This window comes from Haplochromis burtoni, unplaced genomic scaffold (assembly GCF_018398535.1).
Source record: "Haplochromis burtoni strain Fernald_Lab_line unplaced genomic scaffold, NCSU_Asbu1 Contig_62, whole genome shotgun sequence".
NCBI classification, from domain to species: domain Eukaryota; kingdom Metazoa; phylum Chordata; class Actinopteri; order Cichliformes; family Cichlidae; genus Haplochromis; species Haplochromis burtoni.
The window spans coordinates 134,178-152,684 of record NW_024582423.1 but is presented as its reverse complement, the minus strand read 5'-3'; the positions used below and the strand labels follow the sequence as shown (position 1 = coordinate 152,684).

Sequence of the window (18,507 nt, the reverse complement as noted above, 5' to 3'; positions counted from 1 at the left end):
TTGTTTCACACAAGGTAAGCAATAAACCAAGGTCAACGCACCACAGAGAGAGATCAGCGGAGGGACAGGTAAACAGAAATGGGAAATCTGATGGGCAGATGCAACCAAAACTGCTGCTCATGTCTGGAAATGTGACTGAGAAGGTGAGCCTGGTGTTGTTGTTGTTGTTTTCTTCCTCCATGCTTAATCGTGTTATTCTTAGAATATAAGACAAGATTTAAAAGGTTAAGCACAAAAAAATTAACCGATTTATTCCAGCTGTTTCTCATTACAGCTGTTGCTAGGCAATCAGACGCCTACAAGTTAGTGCTCAAGGCTACAAAAACAACAAAAAAACTGTAAATAAAGTAGCAGGTATAGCCCATGTTTATGAAAGGTGGGGCTAATTTAGGGAAAGATGTCCCTTGGGCTTGCATTTTTCATATGGCCAGCAGGTGGCAAAAAGAACCTGATGTAGAATTTAGCTTACGGTAATTTATTACCTCTGTTAACCTTTTTCTAATAGATGTATGGTTTCCTTGACTAGCTTCATGTTATAGGTCTTGCATTGTTTATTATAAAGAATAAAGCAGAGCTTGGCTACTGTAATGATTGATTTTCAGTCAGATTCGACCATCTTTCCTCTTCGGCTCCATCCTCTAATCCAAGGTGATCAATATATCCAAGACGATGGTGCCCACAGGCTTCACAGCCACTGCCCACAATCCACTTAATTGAAATTACAGCAGCTATCTCATTCTTTTATACAGTTTATACATCAGACACAGTCAGGCTGGCAGCTCCCTCCAGCATGACGCTAACTGGTTGCTAGCTGAGTTCTTTTTCACAGTCAGGTGAAAAAGGAAGTTTTCACAGGACTCTATGCAGTCCATGGAAAAACGGGGTAAACTGCGACTCAGTAGCTTGTAGAAAGACCTTTAACAGCAACAACTTGAAGTAATCATTTTCCACTTGTTGTGGAGGATTTCTGGTCCACTCTGCTTTTCAACATTGCTTCAGCTCATTCGTTTATGCACAGTTCTCTTAAGGTCCCGTCACAGCATTTCAATTAGGTTGAGGTCTGGACTTCTTTTCTTTTTCAGCCATTCTGTTGAAAAGTTGCTGCCGTGCTTGGGGTCATTTTCCTGTTGCATGCCCTCAATTACTGAAGAAAAAGAACAAAAGAAAGAAGCCCTAATAATGAGCCCTCCACCACTGTGTTTAACAGATCTTATGAGGTGTTTGGGCTGAAATGTTGTGTTCTGTTTTCAACAAACATAATGCTGTGCATTATGGCCAAACATTTTGACCTGGAGGTGGAAGATCCTCTCCTGTTCCTCCTCCTCCGCTCCTGTTACGACCAACAGTTGTCCTGAATGTTTTGCACTTGTAAATAATCTTTCTCACTGTATAATGACAGACTTCAGATTGTGGCCTTATATCCATAGACCATATAACCATAAAGATGGGCAACAAAAATAGTTTTACTGAGATCATTGCTGATACTTGCTGTTCTGGAGCATTTACACTAAAAATTCTGCTTTTATAGAGGTACCCACACTTGAGCTGATGGTAAATTAACAGAGTATATTTCATTAGCATCACCTGACTGCTAATTACTCTCATAATTCCTACAGAAGCAGTAAGGGTTTACGTAGACTGCATAGAGTCCTGTGAAAAACTTAATTTTATACATGACTGTATATGTCATAGGCTCCTGTGTGGAAGATGCATGGAGCCATTGTGATGTCAGTATATGGTTTATCAAGTCCAAGCAGGCAACGTCACAAGCAAAGACTGGATTTGACTTTTGCCCAGTCTGCTTTTGTTTCTCAAAAAGAGACCCCCTTGCTGTTGGCCATCATAAAAAAGAATTAAACTCTAACACAGTTTCATATGTCTTTAGTTTCCAATCCTAGATGCTGCTGCGTTCATCTTTGACAACCCACAACATCAGGCAAATAAGTTTAAAGTAATACATTTAGATATTAATTGAGATCATGATGTACTGTATTTTCATGCCCTTATAAAAAATGTAGCTTCACTGTGCTTTCCTTAACTGGAACAGTTGCTATGGTTATCCTGACAACCATTAAGAAGTCATGCTGAGTAGCTGAAATAGACTTTAACAACCTCACAGCGAAGTGGAGGATAAAACATGCACAGCAGGTAGTTTAATAAGTAGCAGCTATTCCTCATAACCTGTGTAGGACCTTCCCAGCTTATTAATCACTCCCTCCCAGATTAATGACCTAAGGGTGCCTTGATCTTTTCAGAAAAGTCTTCTCTGTGCCAAGAATACCAAAGCAAACAGCATCGTCTTCTATAGGTTTTTAGGCCTCATGAATGGGGCTTGGCTACCTTGAGGAGGAGGAAGGGTGGGATTTAAGTAGACAGCACAGACTAAGGAAAAATAAAAAATAAAGCGAGGGATCAAGGGCCAAAGAGAATTTGAGAGATAGAAAGAAAAAAACATAAGGAAAGGCATCCCAGCCATGAAGTCAGTGTGAAAGAATGCTGAGTTCACAAGCTTTACCTCTTACACTTCAGCAATAGCTCATATTATTAATATCACTGAAAAGGGCTATTCATCTTCCCTCAGACAGCACATGGAGGAGAGATATGGGATGCAGAAGGAAGGAAAAGAGGACAGAAAGAAGCGAAGGTATGGCACTGCTTGTGACATTCTTGGACAGCCCAGATGGGGCATGTGGAGTATAAGTTCATCTTTGAAATGAGTTTTCCCTTTTTTGACAGTCTGGTGAATTTTACTTGCAACTACTGCTGTGTGTCTTTTAATACCGGCAGTTTGTAGAGAAGCAATTCTGCACGCTTCAGTGGTTCTATTTCTAATATGAAAAGACAGACACAAAAAAATCTATCCCTTTCATTTGTACGGACTTCCAGCATGTGACAATATTTATCTATGTAAAGCCAGTCATTATGATTTTTAAGTTTAAGAATGTGACTCATCCTCAGCCCTTTATACTTCTGTGAAAAAGGACTTGCTTTTGGCTGTGATGTTAACTAAGAGGAACCCAGTGAATATAAATACAAAAGTAGGGAAGAAGAGCCCTGACTGTGTGCCATTTCACTCTTCTAGACTTCTGCTGAGAAGTCATCGGTCCGTTCCACTGCCTTCAAGTGCGTAAATCCCACAAGGACTTCATCCACAGAGACAGGCCACAACAGCCTGGACCACATCCTTTGTCCTCTGAAGAAAGCAAGCAATCCAAATATTAGAGACAAGCGGGACACTTCAGGTTTTCGTCTATATTTCACGCATGGATTGATGCTTTAAAATACATTTTGCTTGGGTTGAATGAAAAATTAAACGAACGTACCCGATGTTATCTCTTTCCCCTCAGGCACTCTGTCCGACTCTGGACGCAACTCCATGTCTAGCCTTCCCACCCACAGCACCAGCGGCAGCCTAAGTGCTTCCACAGGCCCTGTCAGTCACAGCGATGGCAGCTCCGCTCCTGCAAATAGCCTCAGCGAGGGAGTACAACCCAATTTCTCTCCATGGGTCAACGGGAATAGCGCTAACCTTGACTGTAGTTACGGTGCTGATTTAAACAGCAGTGGGTTGGTATCTAAGGCTAATGAGGACGCCGGCTCCCCACTCTCTGCAGATGAGCCAAGCGCTCTCTCTGAGACTGCAGGTGGGATTCGGTCTCCCATAACTACAGATGAGTCACTGATTGAACGCTTGGAACAAAAGCTGCTGGAGAGAGAAAGTGAACTACAGGAGCTGCAGGTACAGAACTGTCACGTGAACAAAAAGTAGAGGTTAATAAAAAATAAAAACCAGCATGTGCTCTTAATCACGATGAAAATGAACACTCCTTAGTAATTAGGCCTTTCACTTTGCAACAGGTGAGTTTTGAGGAGAAGGAAACAGACACCTGCCAGCTGTTTGAGGAAAGACAAAGGTACTGTGCTGAAGAGATGGAAGGGCTGAAGCAGCGATGCTCCACAAAGCTACGCCAAGCGTCCCAAATGGCTGCAAAAACACAGCAAGCACTCCAGCTGCAAGTCAGCCAGCTCCAGGTCAGCCCTCGTCTGCCTTTATTTAAAACCACGTATTCCTGGGTCATCTTTATCCTACCAACCATATTTCATGTAACACTTGACCACTTGAATAATTGAAAGGAAAAATAAATTCTCGTGCAGGCAGAGAAGGAAAGGCTTCAGGAAGACTTCTCTAAGCTAACTCGGGAGAAGGAGCTTATTGAGCTCAGACTAAAGGCTTATGAGGCAGAGAGCACACAGCTAGCACCGACCCTCGAGGAAACTCAGTGGGAGGTAAGTCATGGGTTATATATGTGATATACTGTAAGTTAGACATGAAAGCTTGTAGCATGAAAAACAGTGTAATACAATATAGAGCTGAAGTGGGATACCAGCTATCCTTCCATCACCAGAGAAAACATTTGAATATCTTCTATGTTTTATGCTTTTTCATTATCACTTATAAGAATTGACTTGAATTGAACTGAAAGCCACTTGCACTGCATTCAGTGTAGTGCATATTGATACGTTTATATTGTGAGTAGCTGCAAACTTAACTCCTAAGAATTTGGGAGAAATGCTGATTGATTTTCTATATATATGATCTATATATACAATCAAAGAGGCTGCCAAGGGAATTATCACCAACTCTGCAGCTCCCTTCAACTCCAACTCCAAGAAGCTTTTCAGCACCTTTCACCTCATTGTTTGGTTGCTGCACTAATCTGATTTAGTCTCGCCAGACCCCTCACTAACATTTATCAGCAGCAAGAATCTGCTCTGATAAACTAAGCTTAGAGAACACAGCTCTTGAACACAAGCCTTTAACAATTTAAGATGAAGAAAAAAAATAGCTACAAGGAGTCCAGAATTTTATTAGCTTATTTATTAACTATCTATTTTACAGTTAATCTTTGGCACGTGAAAGTGTTGCTTTTCATGCGTACAATCATTCCTGGCAGAGAAATGTATTAATGTTTTTTTTCACAGTTTCTGTGCTAATTTTATAGATTTTTATAAGACTAATTGTAAAACAAAATTTACAGTTGAATCCATAATGCTGTGGGTATATGCTATCTTGAGGCGAATACACCCGCAAAAAGACACATTAAGGGGCAATTCAATATTAAAACAGCATGAGGCTAAGCAGTTGTTTACGTTTCCCTAACTGCCTACTTTACAGAGGATAATTCAGTTTCATCTTCATAATTGTCTTTTGTCTGAATGTAGGTGTGCCAAAAGACAGGAGAGATCTCACTGTTGAAGCAGCAGCTAAGAGAGTGTCAAGCGGATGTCAGCCACAAGCTGAATGAGATAGTCGGCCTCAGGGCATTGCTGAAGGAAAAAACAGCAAAAATGGAGATTCTGGAGAAACAGAACAAAAACCACGAGGACAGTCTTCACTCCCGCACCATAGACATTGAGGTTAGTCTGCTGATTGCAGTTTACACCACTGCAGAGATGAGACACGGACATGTGCATAAAATGCTCACACAATGCTCATATGACAATAGCTTGGAAGGATCCCTGCAATCATGTGCTATATTTGACTGCCGCATGTTGAGTAAAGTGTTTTCAATTTCCATGTTTTAGCACACTTAATTACAGTCCTAAAAAGTGAGCTTATTTGGCACTTTGTATAATTAGAGCCTGTTACATCCCTCACAACAGTCTTATAATTGCTGCCTAGGTTCTGACCATTTTCCGTTTTTAATTCAGGTGTGCCAAAATGAACTCCAGCGCAAAAAGAATGAGGCAGATCTTCTGAGGGAGAAAGTGGGCAAACTGGAGAAAGACATTCAAGGAATGAAACAGGATCTAGTCACTGCCAAAGAGCAAAGGCTGCAGCACAGTTTGCAAGTCAGAACCCATTCCCCGTCTCAGACAGAAAGCCAAGGTTCAGAATCCACAGACCAGGGGCGAGAGGGAGAGAACAATGAGCACACCTCCACAGAATCCCTCCAAAGAGAGGTGGACAGACTTAAGCAGCAGCTACGGGAGGAGAAGAATGCTCAAAAGAGGCTAGCCAGCAGCTTTGAACAGGAGAGGCAGACGTGGAACAAGGAGAAAGACAGAGTTATAAGGTATCAGAAACAGCTCCAGATCAACTACCTGCAGATGCACAGGAAGAACCACGACCTGGAAAGGATCCTGAAGGAGCTGACAGCAGAACTGGAGAGCCGGACAGAGCTAAGCATGGATGTCGCCTACAGCTCAGGGTTACAAACTTATGACGATGTTATTGCCACAGAGATTTGAAAACTGACTGCTTTTTTCAGCCGTAGAAAATTATCTGTCTCTGTGTCTCAGGCAACGTCCCAACTGGAGTTCATTCACTGCTAATTAGTGTGCTTAAAGAGTTATTTGACGGAATAGCTTTTGGTGATGACAGTGTTATCACTTGTTTAAAAGTAAATACTAAATTATTTAATATTCGGGGGGGGATTGTTTGTTTTTCTGTCTAACAGGATCACTTAATGTTCAGCTGACTTATTTCCTTCATGATTAATGTCTGATGGCAATGCACAATAAGCATGGTAGCTGCTTAACATCTGTCTCTCCCAGCATGACCAAATGACAAAGATATCATCTACTGTGAGTCTGGGCTTCTTCCTTTTAATTTGCTTAATTAATCCATCTCACTGTTACGCTCCCACATGTTGTATTCGTAATGGGATTGAGCATGGAATGTAGTTTAAGCATTTTTTATTAGTCATTTCAAAAACTATACACAATTATAAATCGTGGCTATTTTCTAGAGACACCGGTGTAACAAAAGAAATCCGCAAAATACATAATGAAGTCATGTTAAGCTGCCATGCATTGTGAGTCTTCTGCAGTATAATGAGAGGTCTATATACAAACAGACAACAGTGGCACTAATACATCTAGCTCTTTAAAGTTCACTTGCGCGATTAGCAAATTTACACTGATAAACTTTGCTGAAAAGAAGTCACATAGAGTCCTGTTATCATGTATACATCAGTCCACTGAACACATATGTATTTTTAAATGTAATTGTTCAAATTTGTTTACTACAACCAATTCTACAAACACAAGCAGGGATTAAAAATGTTCACTGTGCATCTCTCTGATAAAAGAAGGACTGTGTATGTGTGTCTGTTCTTCATTATTTTCAGCCGCTGCTTATCCGGTCTTCTCATTTGCTGAGGGTATTTTTGTGGGCCAAAGGAAGCAGTGATGAGGGCTCCTGCTCCTTTAGTTAAAAGCTGCTTTTTGTTAGGCCTTGGGAGTTTCCTGTTAGGAAACAGGTAAGAGACCTACAACATTACCTCATATGTGGCAGCCACATGCACGGCAAATTACTACACCTTAAAGATCCAATGGATGATCTCCAGTGGCATCTCAGCCCGCACCCCACCCATATTTTTCCAGAACTTAATGAAGTACAATATAGACCTCTAACAGACACCAAGTGTAAACGTTGGCATCTATTTTGTGCTCTGTGAGAAGGAGACAGATTGAAGGGAGCTGGATAATCTACAATAAAAGCAAATATTTTAGAAGTTTAAAAAAGGGGCGATTTTCCAGTAATGTCTATCTAAACCGTTCATCTAACTTTGCGAAAAAGTACGCTGGCGATGCTCCCACTGGAGGCAAACAATCCTTCCTAGCTACAGTCCCAGCCATTTGGCTCTAATATTCTGGAGCTATTCCACTTCCCACAAGGGCAAAGTAGTTTGTGAAGCAAAAGTTTAACTATTCCACCAAGCTCAACACTAACATAGACAGACAGTGAGGCAGAATATATGATTCTACCTGCAGGTCAGGAAAGATTTGGAGGCAGACAGACTAAGTGGAATCTAAGCTGGGTGGCTGTAACCAGTAGGCACTCAATACAAAGTACTTACTTACTTACTCTAAGCCTAGGCACAGAAACTGGTGAAACAAGGAAAGTAACAAAAGGATGGTGGACATTGCAGCTATGATAATGGTTTTAAGAAGATGCTCGAAACCCCATTTTCAAAAATAAATCAATCAGCCAAAGAGCAACTTGCATATCATGGACAAAAATCTTTACTAACTCATCCTGGGTTAGTATGAACATAGCTGATTAGCAAAGAAAATCAAACATGTTGCAAATGGTTGCCTTTTGTGCATCACAACTTGTAATTTTGACAAAATTCTTGTGCTCTATTTTGAAATCAAGATTATTCAAAATTGACTTTTGCTTCTACAAAGATATTTCAGTGTTTCCAATGCTGTGAAATTGAAATAAAAACAGAACGGCAATGTTTTCAACTGAACTAAACTAAAACGTTGGGAGAATCAGGTCTGATCATTGTTCTGAGTTGCCCTTTTTCAAATGTAGCAGACATGAAGACACGCCCTTGGTTTAGGCAAGGGTGACAGCTGGATAGAGCATGCAGGAGAAAAAGCGTACTTCCTTTGACTTTAACAGACATATACTACCTGCCTGATTCTCACGTAGAAGCATTAGGATCTTGCAGGTAAAAGACTGTTTAATCTTCAGTCTGACTGCGTTTTCTCGTGCTTTTTTGCTGTGTAATGTCTAGAGAAGTTCAGCACTCCAGTGCTTTTGTCTAAGCTGTTTCTATTTGGAAACTGAGGAGGCAAACTGATGTAGTGTTGAAAGCACAGGGTTTTTCCATTTAGGCTTTAGATCAATGAATTTCCTTGCTCAACAGTTTGGGAGCCTGGTTTATTGGCTTTTATTCCATAATGCACCAAATGTTTTTAGTGGCTGACTGTCTGGTTTGTAGACAGGCTAATTTAGCCCCTGTATTCTTTTACTATGGAGCCATGCTGTTGTAATACATGCAGAAAGGTTTAGCGCTGTCTCACAGATGTTGTCTGGCTGGCACCATGGAAGAGTTTAAACTCGCATTTCTGGATGAAGCCACAATTGTGCTCACTGATGATGGTTTCTGGAATTGCTCTTTGTCCTTGTAGTAATTTTCTATTACAGAATTGTGTCCATATTCATGTCTGAAGATCATGGCCAGTAAATAGAGGTTTTCTTCCTGTTCCCGCGCTTACAAGCATTGATCCACCATCTCTGGAACTTTTAATCTGATACATTAATAATGTAGAAGTCTCATAAGGTCACAAAAACCTGTGGGTTTTCTTGGGTTTAAAGGGTTAAATTAACTCTTTAAATATGAAGCAGAAGTCCCACTGCCCCAATATTTATTATGTAACACATCTATAGTTTAGGCTGAAAATCCATGCTTTAAATATGATTCTGGTTTTTGACAGTAATTTATGAAGTCCTGCTACGTAGCAAAGGCACTGAGGAGCCACTCAATAATCTCATGGTTGAGATGTCTGAGGAGTACTATGCTCGCTAGGTGCTTTCAGTGGCTAGCCCTGTATCTGACAGCTCTTCTTTTTCTCAGCCTGACAGCATGGAGACAGGTGGATCAGCATAGTGTACAAAAGCTTTTTCACACCCCCAGGCTGGTGTAGGGGTAAGGGACAGCCACTGCAAGGTCAGTAGGAGTTGCAGAGAGGCCCAATACTGCATTCTGGTTTGCATCACGACAGCACATTACATCAGATGTGAGCTGGATTTTTTCTTTCTTTCTTTGTTATACACACACTGGCAGCTTCTTTGGAAACCGGTTTAGTGAGACTAATTTTGCCAGAAAACAGATTAAAGAGCTTTCTCCATCTCCCAAAGAAGCAGCACCAATTCCCATTATGCCTGTTTTTAATCATTACTACAACTATCTTTTAATATGTTTCTCAACTGAATTGCATGAGGGTGGATTTGATGAGCAATTGCTAGAATTAAACTCATAAATAAATATGAGTGTCAGTTCTTCACTATCATTCTCCATTCCTGTTGGACTTAAATAATAGGAAGATTGTTTCCCTCTCCCATCTAATCAGCTAATTTCGGCCTTTTGATACCACTTCCTTCCTTTCACAACAGCTCGTTGTGTCTCAGCTTCTGTCATAAATGAGCTGATGAGACCAAATCAGAACTGAAATCAAATTAAGGCCCATTGTCAGTGCGCGTGGCTTCGTCACCAACGTGAATGGAGGACCACACTGAAGAGATAACAAGAAACTCAGAGTCGCTGGTGAAAGAAAATAACAGAGCTGGGGTGGGTGGCGGATTTCTTCCTCAAAATAACCACATACAAAACATCAACTATATTTACACAATTGCAATAAAAAAATGCAATGTTTTTCCTGTGATTTTGAAACGTAGCCATTTTAATGTGTTTTAACTGATAATTAACTGAAAAATATATTGCATGCATACATATTTATTGTGGGCTTTTAATAATTTTACAAATATCGACCTCTGTCAGCTGTATCATCTACTGAACAGGGGTTTTCAGGGAGGATCCGATCTCTTTTTATAGACTCAGCTGAACATACAGAGTTCTGGTCTAGCAGATGTCTGAGTATGACTGAACAGCAGTTAGACAGCCATCAGTAGACTGGGTGATAATTTAGCCCTACCCTGCAGTGACATGATAATAATGCACTCATATCCTGCTGTGTTTCTTCTGATCGGCTGATAGTCAAGCACAAAAGGGCCTGAATTCATTAATAACACAGAGGAGCTTTTTCAGACCTGTTCAACATGCAAAGCGAGGCTCTTTGGTTACATTTTTAAAGCAAACATGTGAATTAAAATTCACACCTGAACTACCGAGGAGGGAAAAATGTACTCCTATGACTCTGAAGCACTGCATTTCACGGTCCAAACCTGACTTTCAAAAATATAATAAATATTCCATACTGGTAAATAATAGAAGAGTCAATAACACCGTATCAGTTTCTGCCTTGGCCTCATTACACACTCACATACTCAAATGTGCTCCATCCGAACTATACCCCTAAGCAATTAGTTGCTCTAAACTATCAGGAGGCCAGTTATTCAGGCAACTATTTCATATTTTTATTGGTTTATTCAGGGCCCTGCATGCAGACCAAGCTATAACAAACACAGGCTCTGCAAATCCCCAAGCCTCGTGCAGTCAGAAAAGTAATTGGGGAGGGAGTCCCAAAGGGTCCTCACATACTGCTGAAGCCTTTGCTACCGACATGTTGAAATGGCAGCTGAGGTAGATAGGTTTATGAGTGTTTATGAGGAAGCGTTACTGTGTGTGTGTAAAGGATATATACAGTAAGTAGAAGAGGTGGCTTGAATATTTTGTGTGAACAGGCCTGGAGTCTTTAGACACTCACTCGTTGGCTGGGAAACCATCTGGTCCCCCAACCCCCCAGCAAGGTTGCCCATGGTTATAAATGTCTGTGGCAATGTCAAATTCTGTTCGTGAGGATGGGGATGGGTGGTGGGCGGGCTGTATGGATTCCAATTTAAGCCCCTGCTGCTCAAAATTACTTAATTAATTCTATCTCTCACACAGAGAGAGAAACTTCCTTTGTAAGTAATTCTACCATTCATCACCATCCGGCTCTTTTATTCCAAGGCTTTGCCTATTATCAGCTTGTGAAATAGGCAGGAACAGTCGAATGGAGGATTTAAAATAAGGCCCATTAGTGAATCCATAACATTAAATAAGCAAAAACTGTGAAAATGAATTGACACAAATGTCCTAATCATAAGGCAGGCTTAAAAATGCATTCAAATGTTTTCTCTATCAAACGTATCCCAGGAAGATTCATAGTTCCCCAGCTATGTCAAATAATGCATGTGTGTATGGTTTTGTTTTTATTATTGTTTAATTAAAAATGAAATACCACAAAGTCATGCAGTTAGGTCCATATATATTTGGCCACTGATACAAGTGTTGTTTTTTTACCCGTTTACAGAAACATATTCCAGTTATAGTTCTGTAATGGACACGGACATAATGTGGAGACTCTCCACCTTCATTTGAGGGTATCCACATTATCCACATGGAGATGTGGATAATGGCCCACAAACAAACAGCAACTGAAAGCTGCTGCAGTAAAGGACTGGCACAGTATTAAAAAGGAGGAAACCCAGCATCTGCTGATGTCCATGAGTTTAAGACTTCAAGCTGTCATTGTCAGCAAAGTATTAGAAATGAACCTTTTATTTTCAGTTATTTAATTTGACCAACGACTTTTGAGCCCCTGGAACGAAGAGATTGAGTTTGTTTTGTTTTTTTAAAAAAAAAACACTTTAGTTGCTCACATTTTTAAGCAATGAATTAAAGCTGAAAGTCTGCACTTCAACTGCATCTGAGTATTTTCATTTAAAATTCATTGTGGTAATGTACACAATCACAATCAGAATAAAGTCATCTCTGTCCAAATATTTATGGACCTGACTGTATATGTTTATGAAAAAAAAGAAATGGGCGTATTATTTTTATACATGTGATGAGCTCACAACGTTACACAACTCCCATGAAAATAAAAAGTATGCCTGATTTCACTTCAAATTTCAGTATCGATGACTTCAAGGTCATCTTTTTGTGCACTTCTGGATCTGAGCCAGCACTCAAGCAGTCAATGTGAAGTTCTATAACCAGAGGTGGGCTAGAATAGGTAAGGTGGAGTTCAACAGGAACAGGAGAAACCATGAAATAAACTTCAAAGATCAAAAACTACAGACAATCGGTGCAGCGGACACTTTTCACTGTTTTTAGAACTTTGCTCTTTTCCGCAGCTGGCTGACTGACCAACAACAACACAAGCAAGAGGGGCTTACAGACTGCCTGTACTACATACTTGACAACAGAGCTCGCCATCACCAGACTGCAAACGCGCTACCTCTGCTGAAAAATAAATTCTGCTTTATACATTCTGTATCCACGAGTCCGCTAGGGTCCGAGTGACGTAAATTTTGTCATCAGATGGTTAGAGGGTCTGTCTGGATGTTTTAATGTCTGCCTTGTTTTTTTTTATTCTTGTGACCACACAGACTTGTTAAAGAAGTATAACAGGAATAACTACTCAGCTCTTGGGTCTCCAGCTATCCAGGTTCCCAACTGAGTACATTCTAGGCTAAACCAAATGTGTAACCAAAATTAAATTCAAGTCAGGCCAAATTTAAATAAAGTATGGTTTTTGATTTTTATGGGTTCGCCGCATAACTTTATGATCACACCTCGTAAATGTTATACACACAATAATTTTAATTATGTGTGTTAATTTTTTACACTGACTCTGTGAACTGAGACAAAGTGATCATATCCCGCGGTGATGATGAAACGAAGGTGGGTGGCACTGCATCCATTTAGCTGAAAGAGAAAAATAAAGACAAGTCATGGCTTTATTAATTCTCATTAAACTTATTCATTCTACATTTACTTTACATTTCCATTTGAACCTACTGTTATAGCATTTGACTGAAGATGTCCCTCTGTACTTTCAAACTCTGCAAGGCAAAGAGTTTGTTAATCCCAGTTAAAAACACTGTGAATGGTGCTTTGACTGGATGTCCTTATTACCTTTCTCTGCAACAGGCTCAAATTGAGAAGCATTTTGTGAGGTGTTTTTTTCTATTTTCAGGTGCTTCACTGCAAAACAATTAGAAAGAAATCAGCAGAAGATATTAAAAATTGGAAAGAAACCATGAAACAACACGAGATATAGATACAAACTTTAAAGAAAATAGATATGTCTAGAAAACAATATTTAACAATAAGCATTTTAAATATGGAACAATGTTACACCTCATCCTTGAGACGTTTCTCTTCCTTTAAATGACCCAGCAGTCATTTACTGTCCAGTGTTTGACAGATTAATCAGTTTCCTTTTTCTGAGCCACTTAATTACAGTTTTATTGACATATCGTGACAGGAACTTAAGGGGGGCTTGTTGAGGCCACGTAAAGCTCAGGAAGCCCAAGAAATTTTTCAAATAAACTGCAGAAACATCATGACTGCAAATGAGCTGCTGGAAGGTCTCATGAAGGGGTGATTATGTCTGCATGGAAGAGTCATCAGAAAGAACCCTAACCCCCAACCAATACCACTGCCTGGTATTGAATATTAGCAGTGGAGAGATAAAACACATCACCTGAGTGTGCAGTACTGATTAAAACTTTGGGGGCTCCAAAGGAGCGGAAACAACAATGACAAGAATGGATTCATGCGTATATCGGCAAATTATAAATGCAAATATCCTGTAGTTGGCTGAAAAGAAAAGGTCAATTTCTACAATAACACCACTAAGAATTTGTTATCCCACACATTACTTTAAAAAGCATAACCTAAACCTTTGGGAAAGGTGCTCATAATTCCCTTGAAGAGCAGCTAATCTGCAATACTACGTGGCTACAAAAAGTGTTTTCAAGCCGTGCTACATAAAATCATTTTAATGCCTGTTTACTTCAGAGGGGTGCATACAATCCACACAAAATATAATCCCAATTTTAAACAAAGCTGGGATTGTGGAATGCTGTGTAAAATGTAAATAAAAGATGAATACACTGATTTGCAAATCTCATAAACCCTCATTTTTTCACAAAAGGACACAGATATTTAAACTGAGAAAAAAATAAGGTCATTTTGAATTTGATGGCAAAAATATATTTCAAAAAAAGTGGGGACGGAGCCAACAAAAGCTTGGAAAAGTAAGTGATACTAAAAAGAGACAGCTAGGGGAACATTTTGCAGCCAGTCAGGTTAACTGGCAACAGGTCAGTAACATGACTGGGTATAAAAAGAATATCTCTGTTTAAAAGATTCAGGAAATCTGAAGAAATCTCTGTGTGCAAGGGACAAATAAATACAGGCTAAAAATACATGGATACCCTTGATCTTTAGGCCCTCGGGCAGCACTGAAAAACAGGCATGATTATGCCATGGAAATCACTGCATGAGTTTAGGAACCTCTCCAGAAATCACTGTCTGTTACCACAATTCACTGTACCATCCATTCAACTTAGGTTAAAGCTCTATCACGCAAAGAAAATGCCATACATGAACACAATCCAGAAATGCCGCCGCCTTCTCTGGGCCAAGGCTCATTTAAAAGTATTTGGAAATTTTTTTTGGAAGACATAAAGACTGCATAGTCCCAAGACTAGAGGACAGGGATCAACTGCTTTGTTATCAGCACTCAGTTCAAAACCTCTCTGATGGTATGGTAGCGCCTATTTAACTCACATCTTGTACATCTAGAAAGGCAACATCAGTGATCAAAAGTATATAGAGGTTTTAGAGCAACACATGCTCTTGTCTAGATGACGTCTTTTTCAGGGAAGACCGTGCATGTTTCAACAAGACAATGTTAAACTGTATACTGCACTTATTACGACAGCTTGACTTTATAATAGACAAGTCTAGGTGCTGAACTGGCCTTCCTGCAGTCCTAACTTTTCAATAATTCCAAACACTTGGCTCATCATGAACTAAAAAAACCCAAAAAAAACAACAAAGACCCATGACTACTGAACAGCTAGAATGTCAGACAAGAAAAGTCCAGCAACTGGTCACTCAGTTTCCAGACATTTACAGACTGTTCTTAAAAGAAGAGGGGACACTACGCAGTGTAATCACAGCCCTGACATTTTTTTGGGACGTACCGATACGACTGAATTAAAAATGAACCATTATTTTTTCTTAAAATTCTTTAATTTTCTATGTTCTATTGTGAATAAAATATGGGTTTATAAGATTTGCAAATTATTATATTCAGTTCATCAAATTTTACACATGGACCCAACGTTTTTAGAACTGGACATGTATGTTTGACCTAAGGTGCACACAGCCTCCATACCATTGTAGCTGTCCACTGTCACAGTGCCAATGTTTGTAGGTTCAGGGAAGTGAATGATGAACTCTTGAGGAAACATCCCAGTGGACATCCAAAACGTTTTAGTGTTTCTGAGTGATAAGAAAGACAGAAAATCATGACATTTTACCATTGATGAAACCTTTTTAGATCACATTTTGATATCAACTTTTGTTGTGTAGATATACAATATTGCACAAAAAAACCTTCATATTTTGCTGCCATGTAGCCAGACTTTCTTGAAATATTAAAAATGTTAGCTAAAGCAATAGTCCTACCGCTTTTCCAGTCATTTGCACAATCATGTGACTCATTCAAGTCACTACACACGGTTTGATGCCCTGAACAACACACAAGCAAAGAAAGCCACGCCCCCCACCACCGACCAGAACATCTCTCTGCCTGCAGCCGATGTGAGGAGATCTCTCACCAAGGTCAACCCACGGAAAGCTGCTGGACCAGACAACATCCCAGGTCGCGTGCTGAGAGGCTGCGCTGATCAGCTGGCCGATGTCTTCACAGACATCTTCTACTCATCACTGAGTCAGATGATCATCCCAGCGTGCTTCAAGTCCACCACCATCATCCCGGTGCCAAAGAAATCCTCTGTAATCTGCCTGAACGACTACCGTCCCATCGCCCTGACCCCATCATTTTGAAGTGCTTCGATAGACTTGTCGTGGTGCACGTGAAGAGCAACCTCCCCTGCTCACTGGACCCGCTGCAGTTTGCATACTGGCCAAACAGGTCGACCAAGGATGCTATTTCCACTGCACTTCACCTCTCCCACCTGGGCAAGAAAGACAACTATGTCAGAATGCTGTTCATAGACTCAGATAGCTCAGCATTATCCCCCAAAAACTGTTTGACAAACTCAGCAAGTTGGGACTGAGCACCTCTCTCAGCAACTGGATACTAGATTTCCTGTCAGAGAGGCCTCAGTCCATCCGAATCGGCGACAACATCTCCAGCACAATCAGGCTGAGCACAGGAGCTCCTCAGGGCTATGTTCTCAGCCCTCTGTTGTTCACCCTCCTGACACACGACTGCACCGCCCTACACAGCTCTAACCACATCATCAAGTTCGCTGACGACACAACCGTGGTTGGACCCATCAGCAGCAACGACGAGTCAGAGTAGAGAGATGCGGTTCAGTAGCTGGCGTTCTGGTGCAGTGAAAACAACCTGTCACTAAATATGGACAAAACCAAGGATATGATCGTCGACTTCAGGAAGACTCGCTCTACTCACACACCACTCAGCATCCACGGTTCCACAGTCGAGTCTGTTAACAGCACCAATTTCCTGGGAGTTCACATCTCAGACATGGGGCGATCGTGGCTCAAGAGTTAGGAGTTCGCTTTGTAATCGGAAGGTTGCTGGTTCGAGCCCCGGCTCCGACAGTCTCGGTCGTTGTGTCCTTGGGCAAGACACTTCACCTGTTGCCTACTGGTGGTGGTCAGAGGGCCCGGTGGCGCCAGTGTCCGGCAGCCTCGCCTCTGTCAGTGCGCCCCAGGGTGGCTGTGGTTACAATGTAACTTGCCATCACCAGTGTGTGAATGTGTGTGTGAATGGGTGGATGACTGGATATGTAAAGCGCTTTGGGGTCCTTAGGGACTAGTAAGGCGCTATATAAATACAGGCCATTTACCATTTACAACCTCACCTGGACCACCAACACCACCTCCATCACCAAAAAGGCCCAGCAGCGCCTCCACTTCCTGAGACGCCTGAAGCGGGCCAACCTCCCTCTAGAGACATAATAGAGAGTGTTCTGACCAGCTGCATCCCCGTGTGGTTTGGAAACTGCAAAGTCGGTGACCTCAGCCAGCTACATCGGATCGTCAAAGCAGCTGCCAAGATCATTGGAACATCTCTCCCTCTGCTACTGGACATCTTTCACAAACGCTGCATCAGTAAGACCTCCTGCATCGTGCGTGACCCGTCACACCCCTCACATGGACTCTTTTCCCTCCTCCCATCCGGCAGACACTATCGCAGCATTGGGGCCCGATCCTCCAGACTGAGAGACAGCTTTTTCCCACAAGCTATCAGACTCCTGAACTCACTACCAGCTCCCCCCACCCAATACACCCACACAAACCACTAACTGACTCTACCGGACTCCACATACCACTGCCTTTGTAAATACAGATGCTGCTCTATGGAGAATCCTACTCTCAGGAATCATGGTCATTTTAAACCACTTCAAAGTCACCTTAAATCTCAATTGTAAATTTTAGACTGTTATTAACCCTTTTACCTCAAAGTGTATATATATTTATTCTTTTTATTCTTACTCTTTATATATTTCTTGTTGTTCTTTTGCACTGTATGGAACTGGAGCCTCGTCGTCTCGTCTCTATATACTGAACTGTATTTAGCAGAGATGACAATAAAGTTTACTTTGAATTTGAATTTGAAGGGACGAACACAACACAACAGACAGCTTAGCAAAGAAGCAATTTTAAGTTGCATCTTCAGGCGCCGTTAAGTAGCAGCTTGTAGCAAAATCACATAATTTGTTTCCTTTTGTTTAAATGAATATATGAAAATTGACAAAGATAAAATTGCTGAGATAATCACAGCTTAAAAACCAGCACTCACCCGTCGATAATGTTTTCTGGTGGGTGATTTTCATCGCTGGATGCAACGAGGACAACTTTCGCACCTAAAGAAGTTAAAGACGACTCAATCATCGCACAGAAAAGGTTATAGTCTCCGAGGCTTTCTGGTTTTTCTATAACAGAACACAACAAATGCTTTGTTTACAGATTCTTAAGGGGGGAAAGTCGTCAATTGCCGTTGCCAAGCCAACCACTGCGTCGCAAGATA

General features: G+C 41.0%; 2 protein-coding genes across 4 annotated transcripts in view; one reads left to right on the top strand and one right to left on the bottom strand.

The window, feature by feature from the left end:
* The window catches only part of lzts1 (leucine zipper, putative tumor suppressor 1), a 17,738-nt gene extending 11,486 nt beyond the window's left edge, over positions 1 to 6,252 (top strand). For 2 of the 3 annotated variants that reach the window (XM_042221170.1, XM_042221169.1), the window contains exons 3-11: positions 15 to 143; positions 1,886 to 1,951; positions 2,582 to 2,644; positions 3,083 to 3,242; positions 3,348 to 3,739; positions 3,859 to 4,032; positions 4,156 to 4,287; positions 5,224 to 5,418; positions 5,713 to 6,252. In XM_042221170.1, coding sequence (XP_042077104.1) covers positions 15 to 143; positions 1,886 to 1,951; positions 2,582 to 2,644; positions 3,083 to 3,242; positions 3,348 to 3,739; positions 3,859 to 4,032; positions 4,156 to 4,287; positions 5,224 to 5,418; positions 5,713 to 6,252 — 1,851 coding nt within the window. The remainder of the gene's footprint in view (positions 1 to 14; positions 144 to 1,885; positions 1,952 to 2,581; positions 2,645 to 3,082; positions 3,243 to 3,347; positions 3,740 to 3,858; positions 4,033 to 4,155; positions 4,288 to 5,223; positions 5,419 to 5,712) is intronic. The other variant, XM_005922612.3, reaches the window with a different exon arrangement.
* On the bottom strand, positions 12 to 18,507 carry hspb11 (heat shock protein family B (small) member 11). Its single transcript, XM_042221171.1, has 5 exons — positions 18,280 to 18,507; positions 15,658 to 15,764; positions 13,383 to 13,451; positions 13,266 to 13,309; positions 12 to 13,172 (listed from the first exon to the last, which is right to left on the bottom strand). Exons 1-5 carry the CDS (start codon positions 18,369 to 18,371, stop codon positions 13,080 to 13,082), a joined length of 405 nt encoding a protein of 134 aa, XP_042077105.1. The 5' UTR covers positions 18,372 to 18,507; the 3' UTR covers positions 12 to 13,079.

What these genes read in the sequence shown, in the direction of transcription:
- hspb11 (XM_042221171.1), bottom strand. Translation starts at nt 18,371, where the DNA reads ATGATTGAGTCGTCTTTAACTTCTTTAGGTGCGAAAGTTGTCCTCGTT. An exon ending in CCAGAAAACATTATCGACGG is followed by an intron (nt 15,765 to 18,279) that starts GTGAGTGCTGGT and finishes CTTATCACTCAG; the next exon opens with AAACACTAAAACGTTTTGGA. An exon ending in GACAGTGGACAGCTACAATG is followed by an intron (nt 13,452 to 15,657) that starts GTATGGAGGCTG and finishes ATTGTTTTGCAG; the next exon opens with TGAAGCACCTGAAAATAGAA.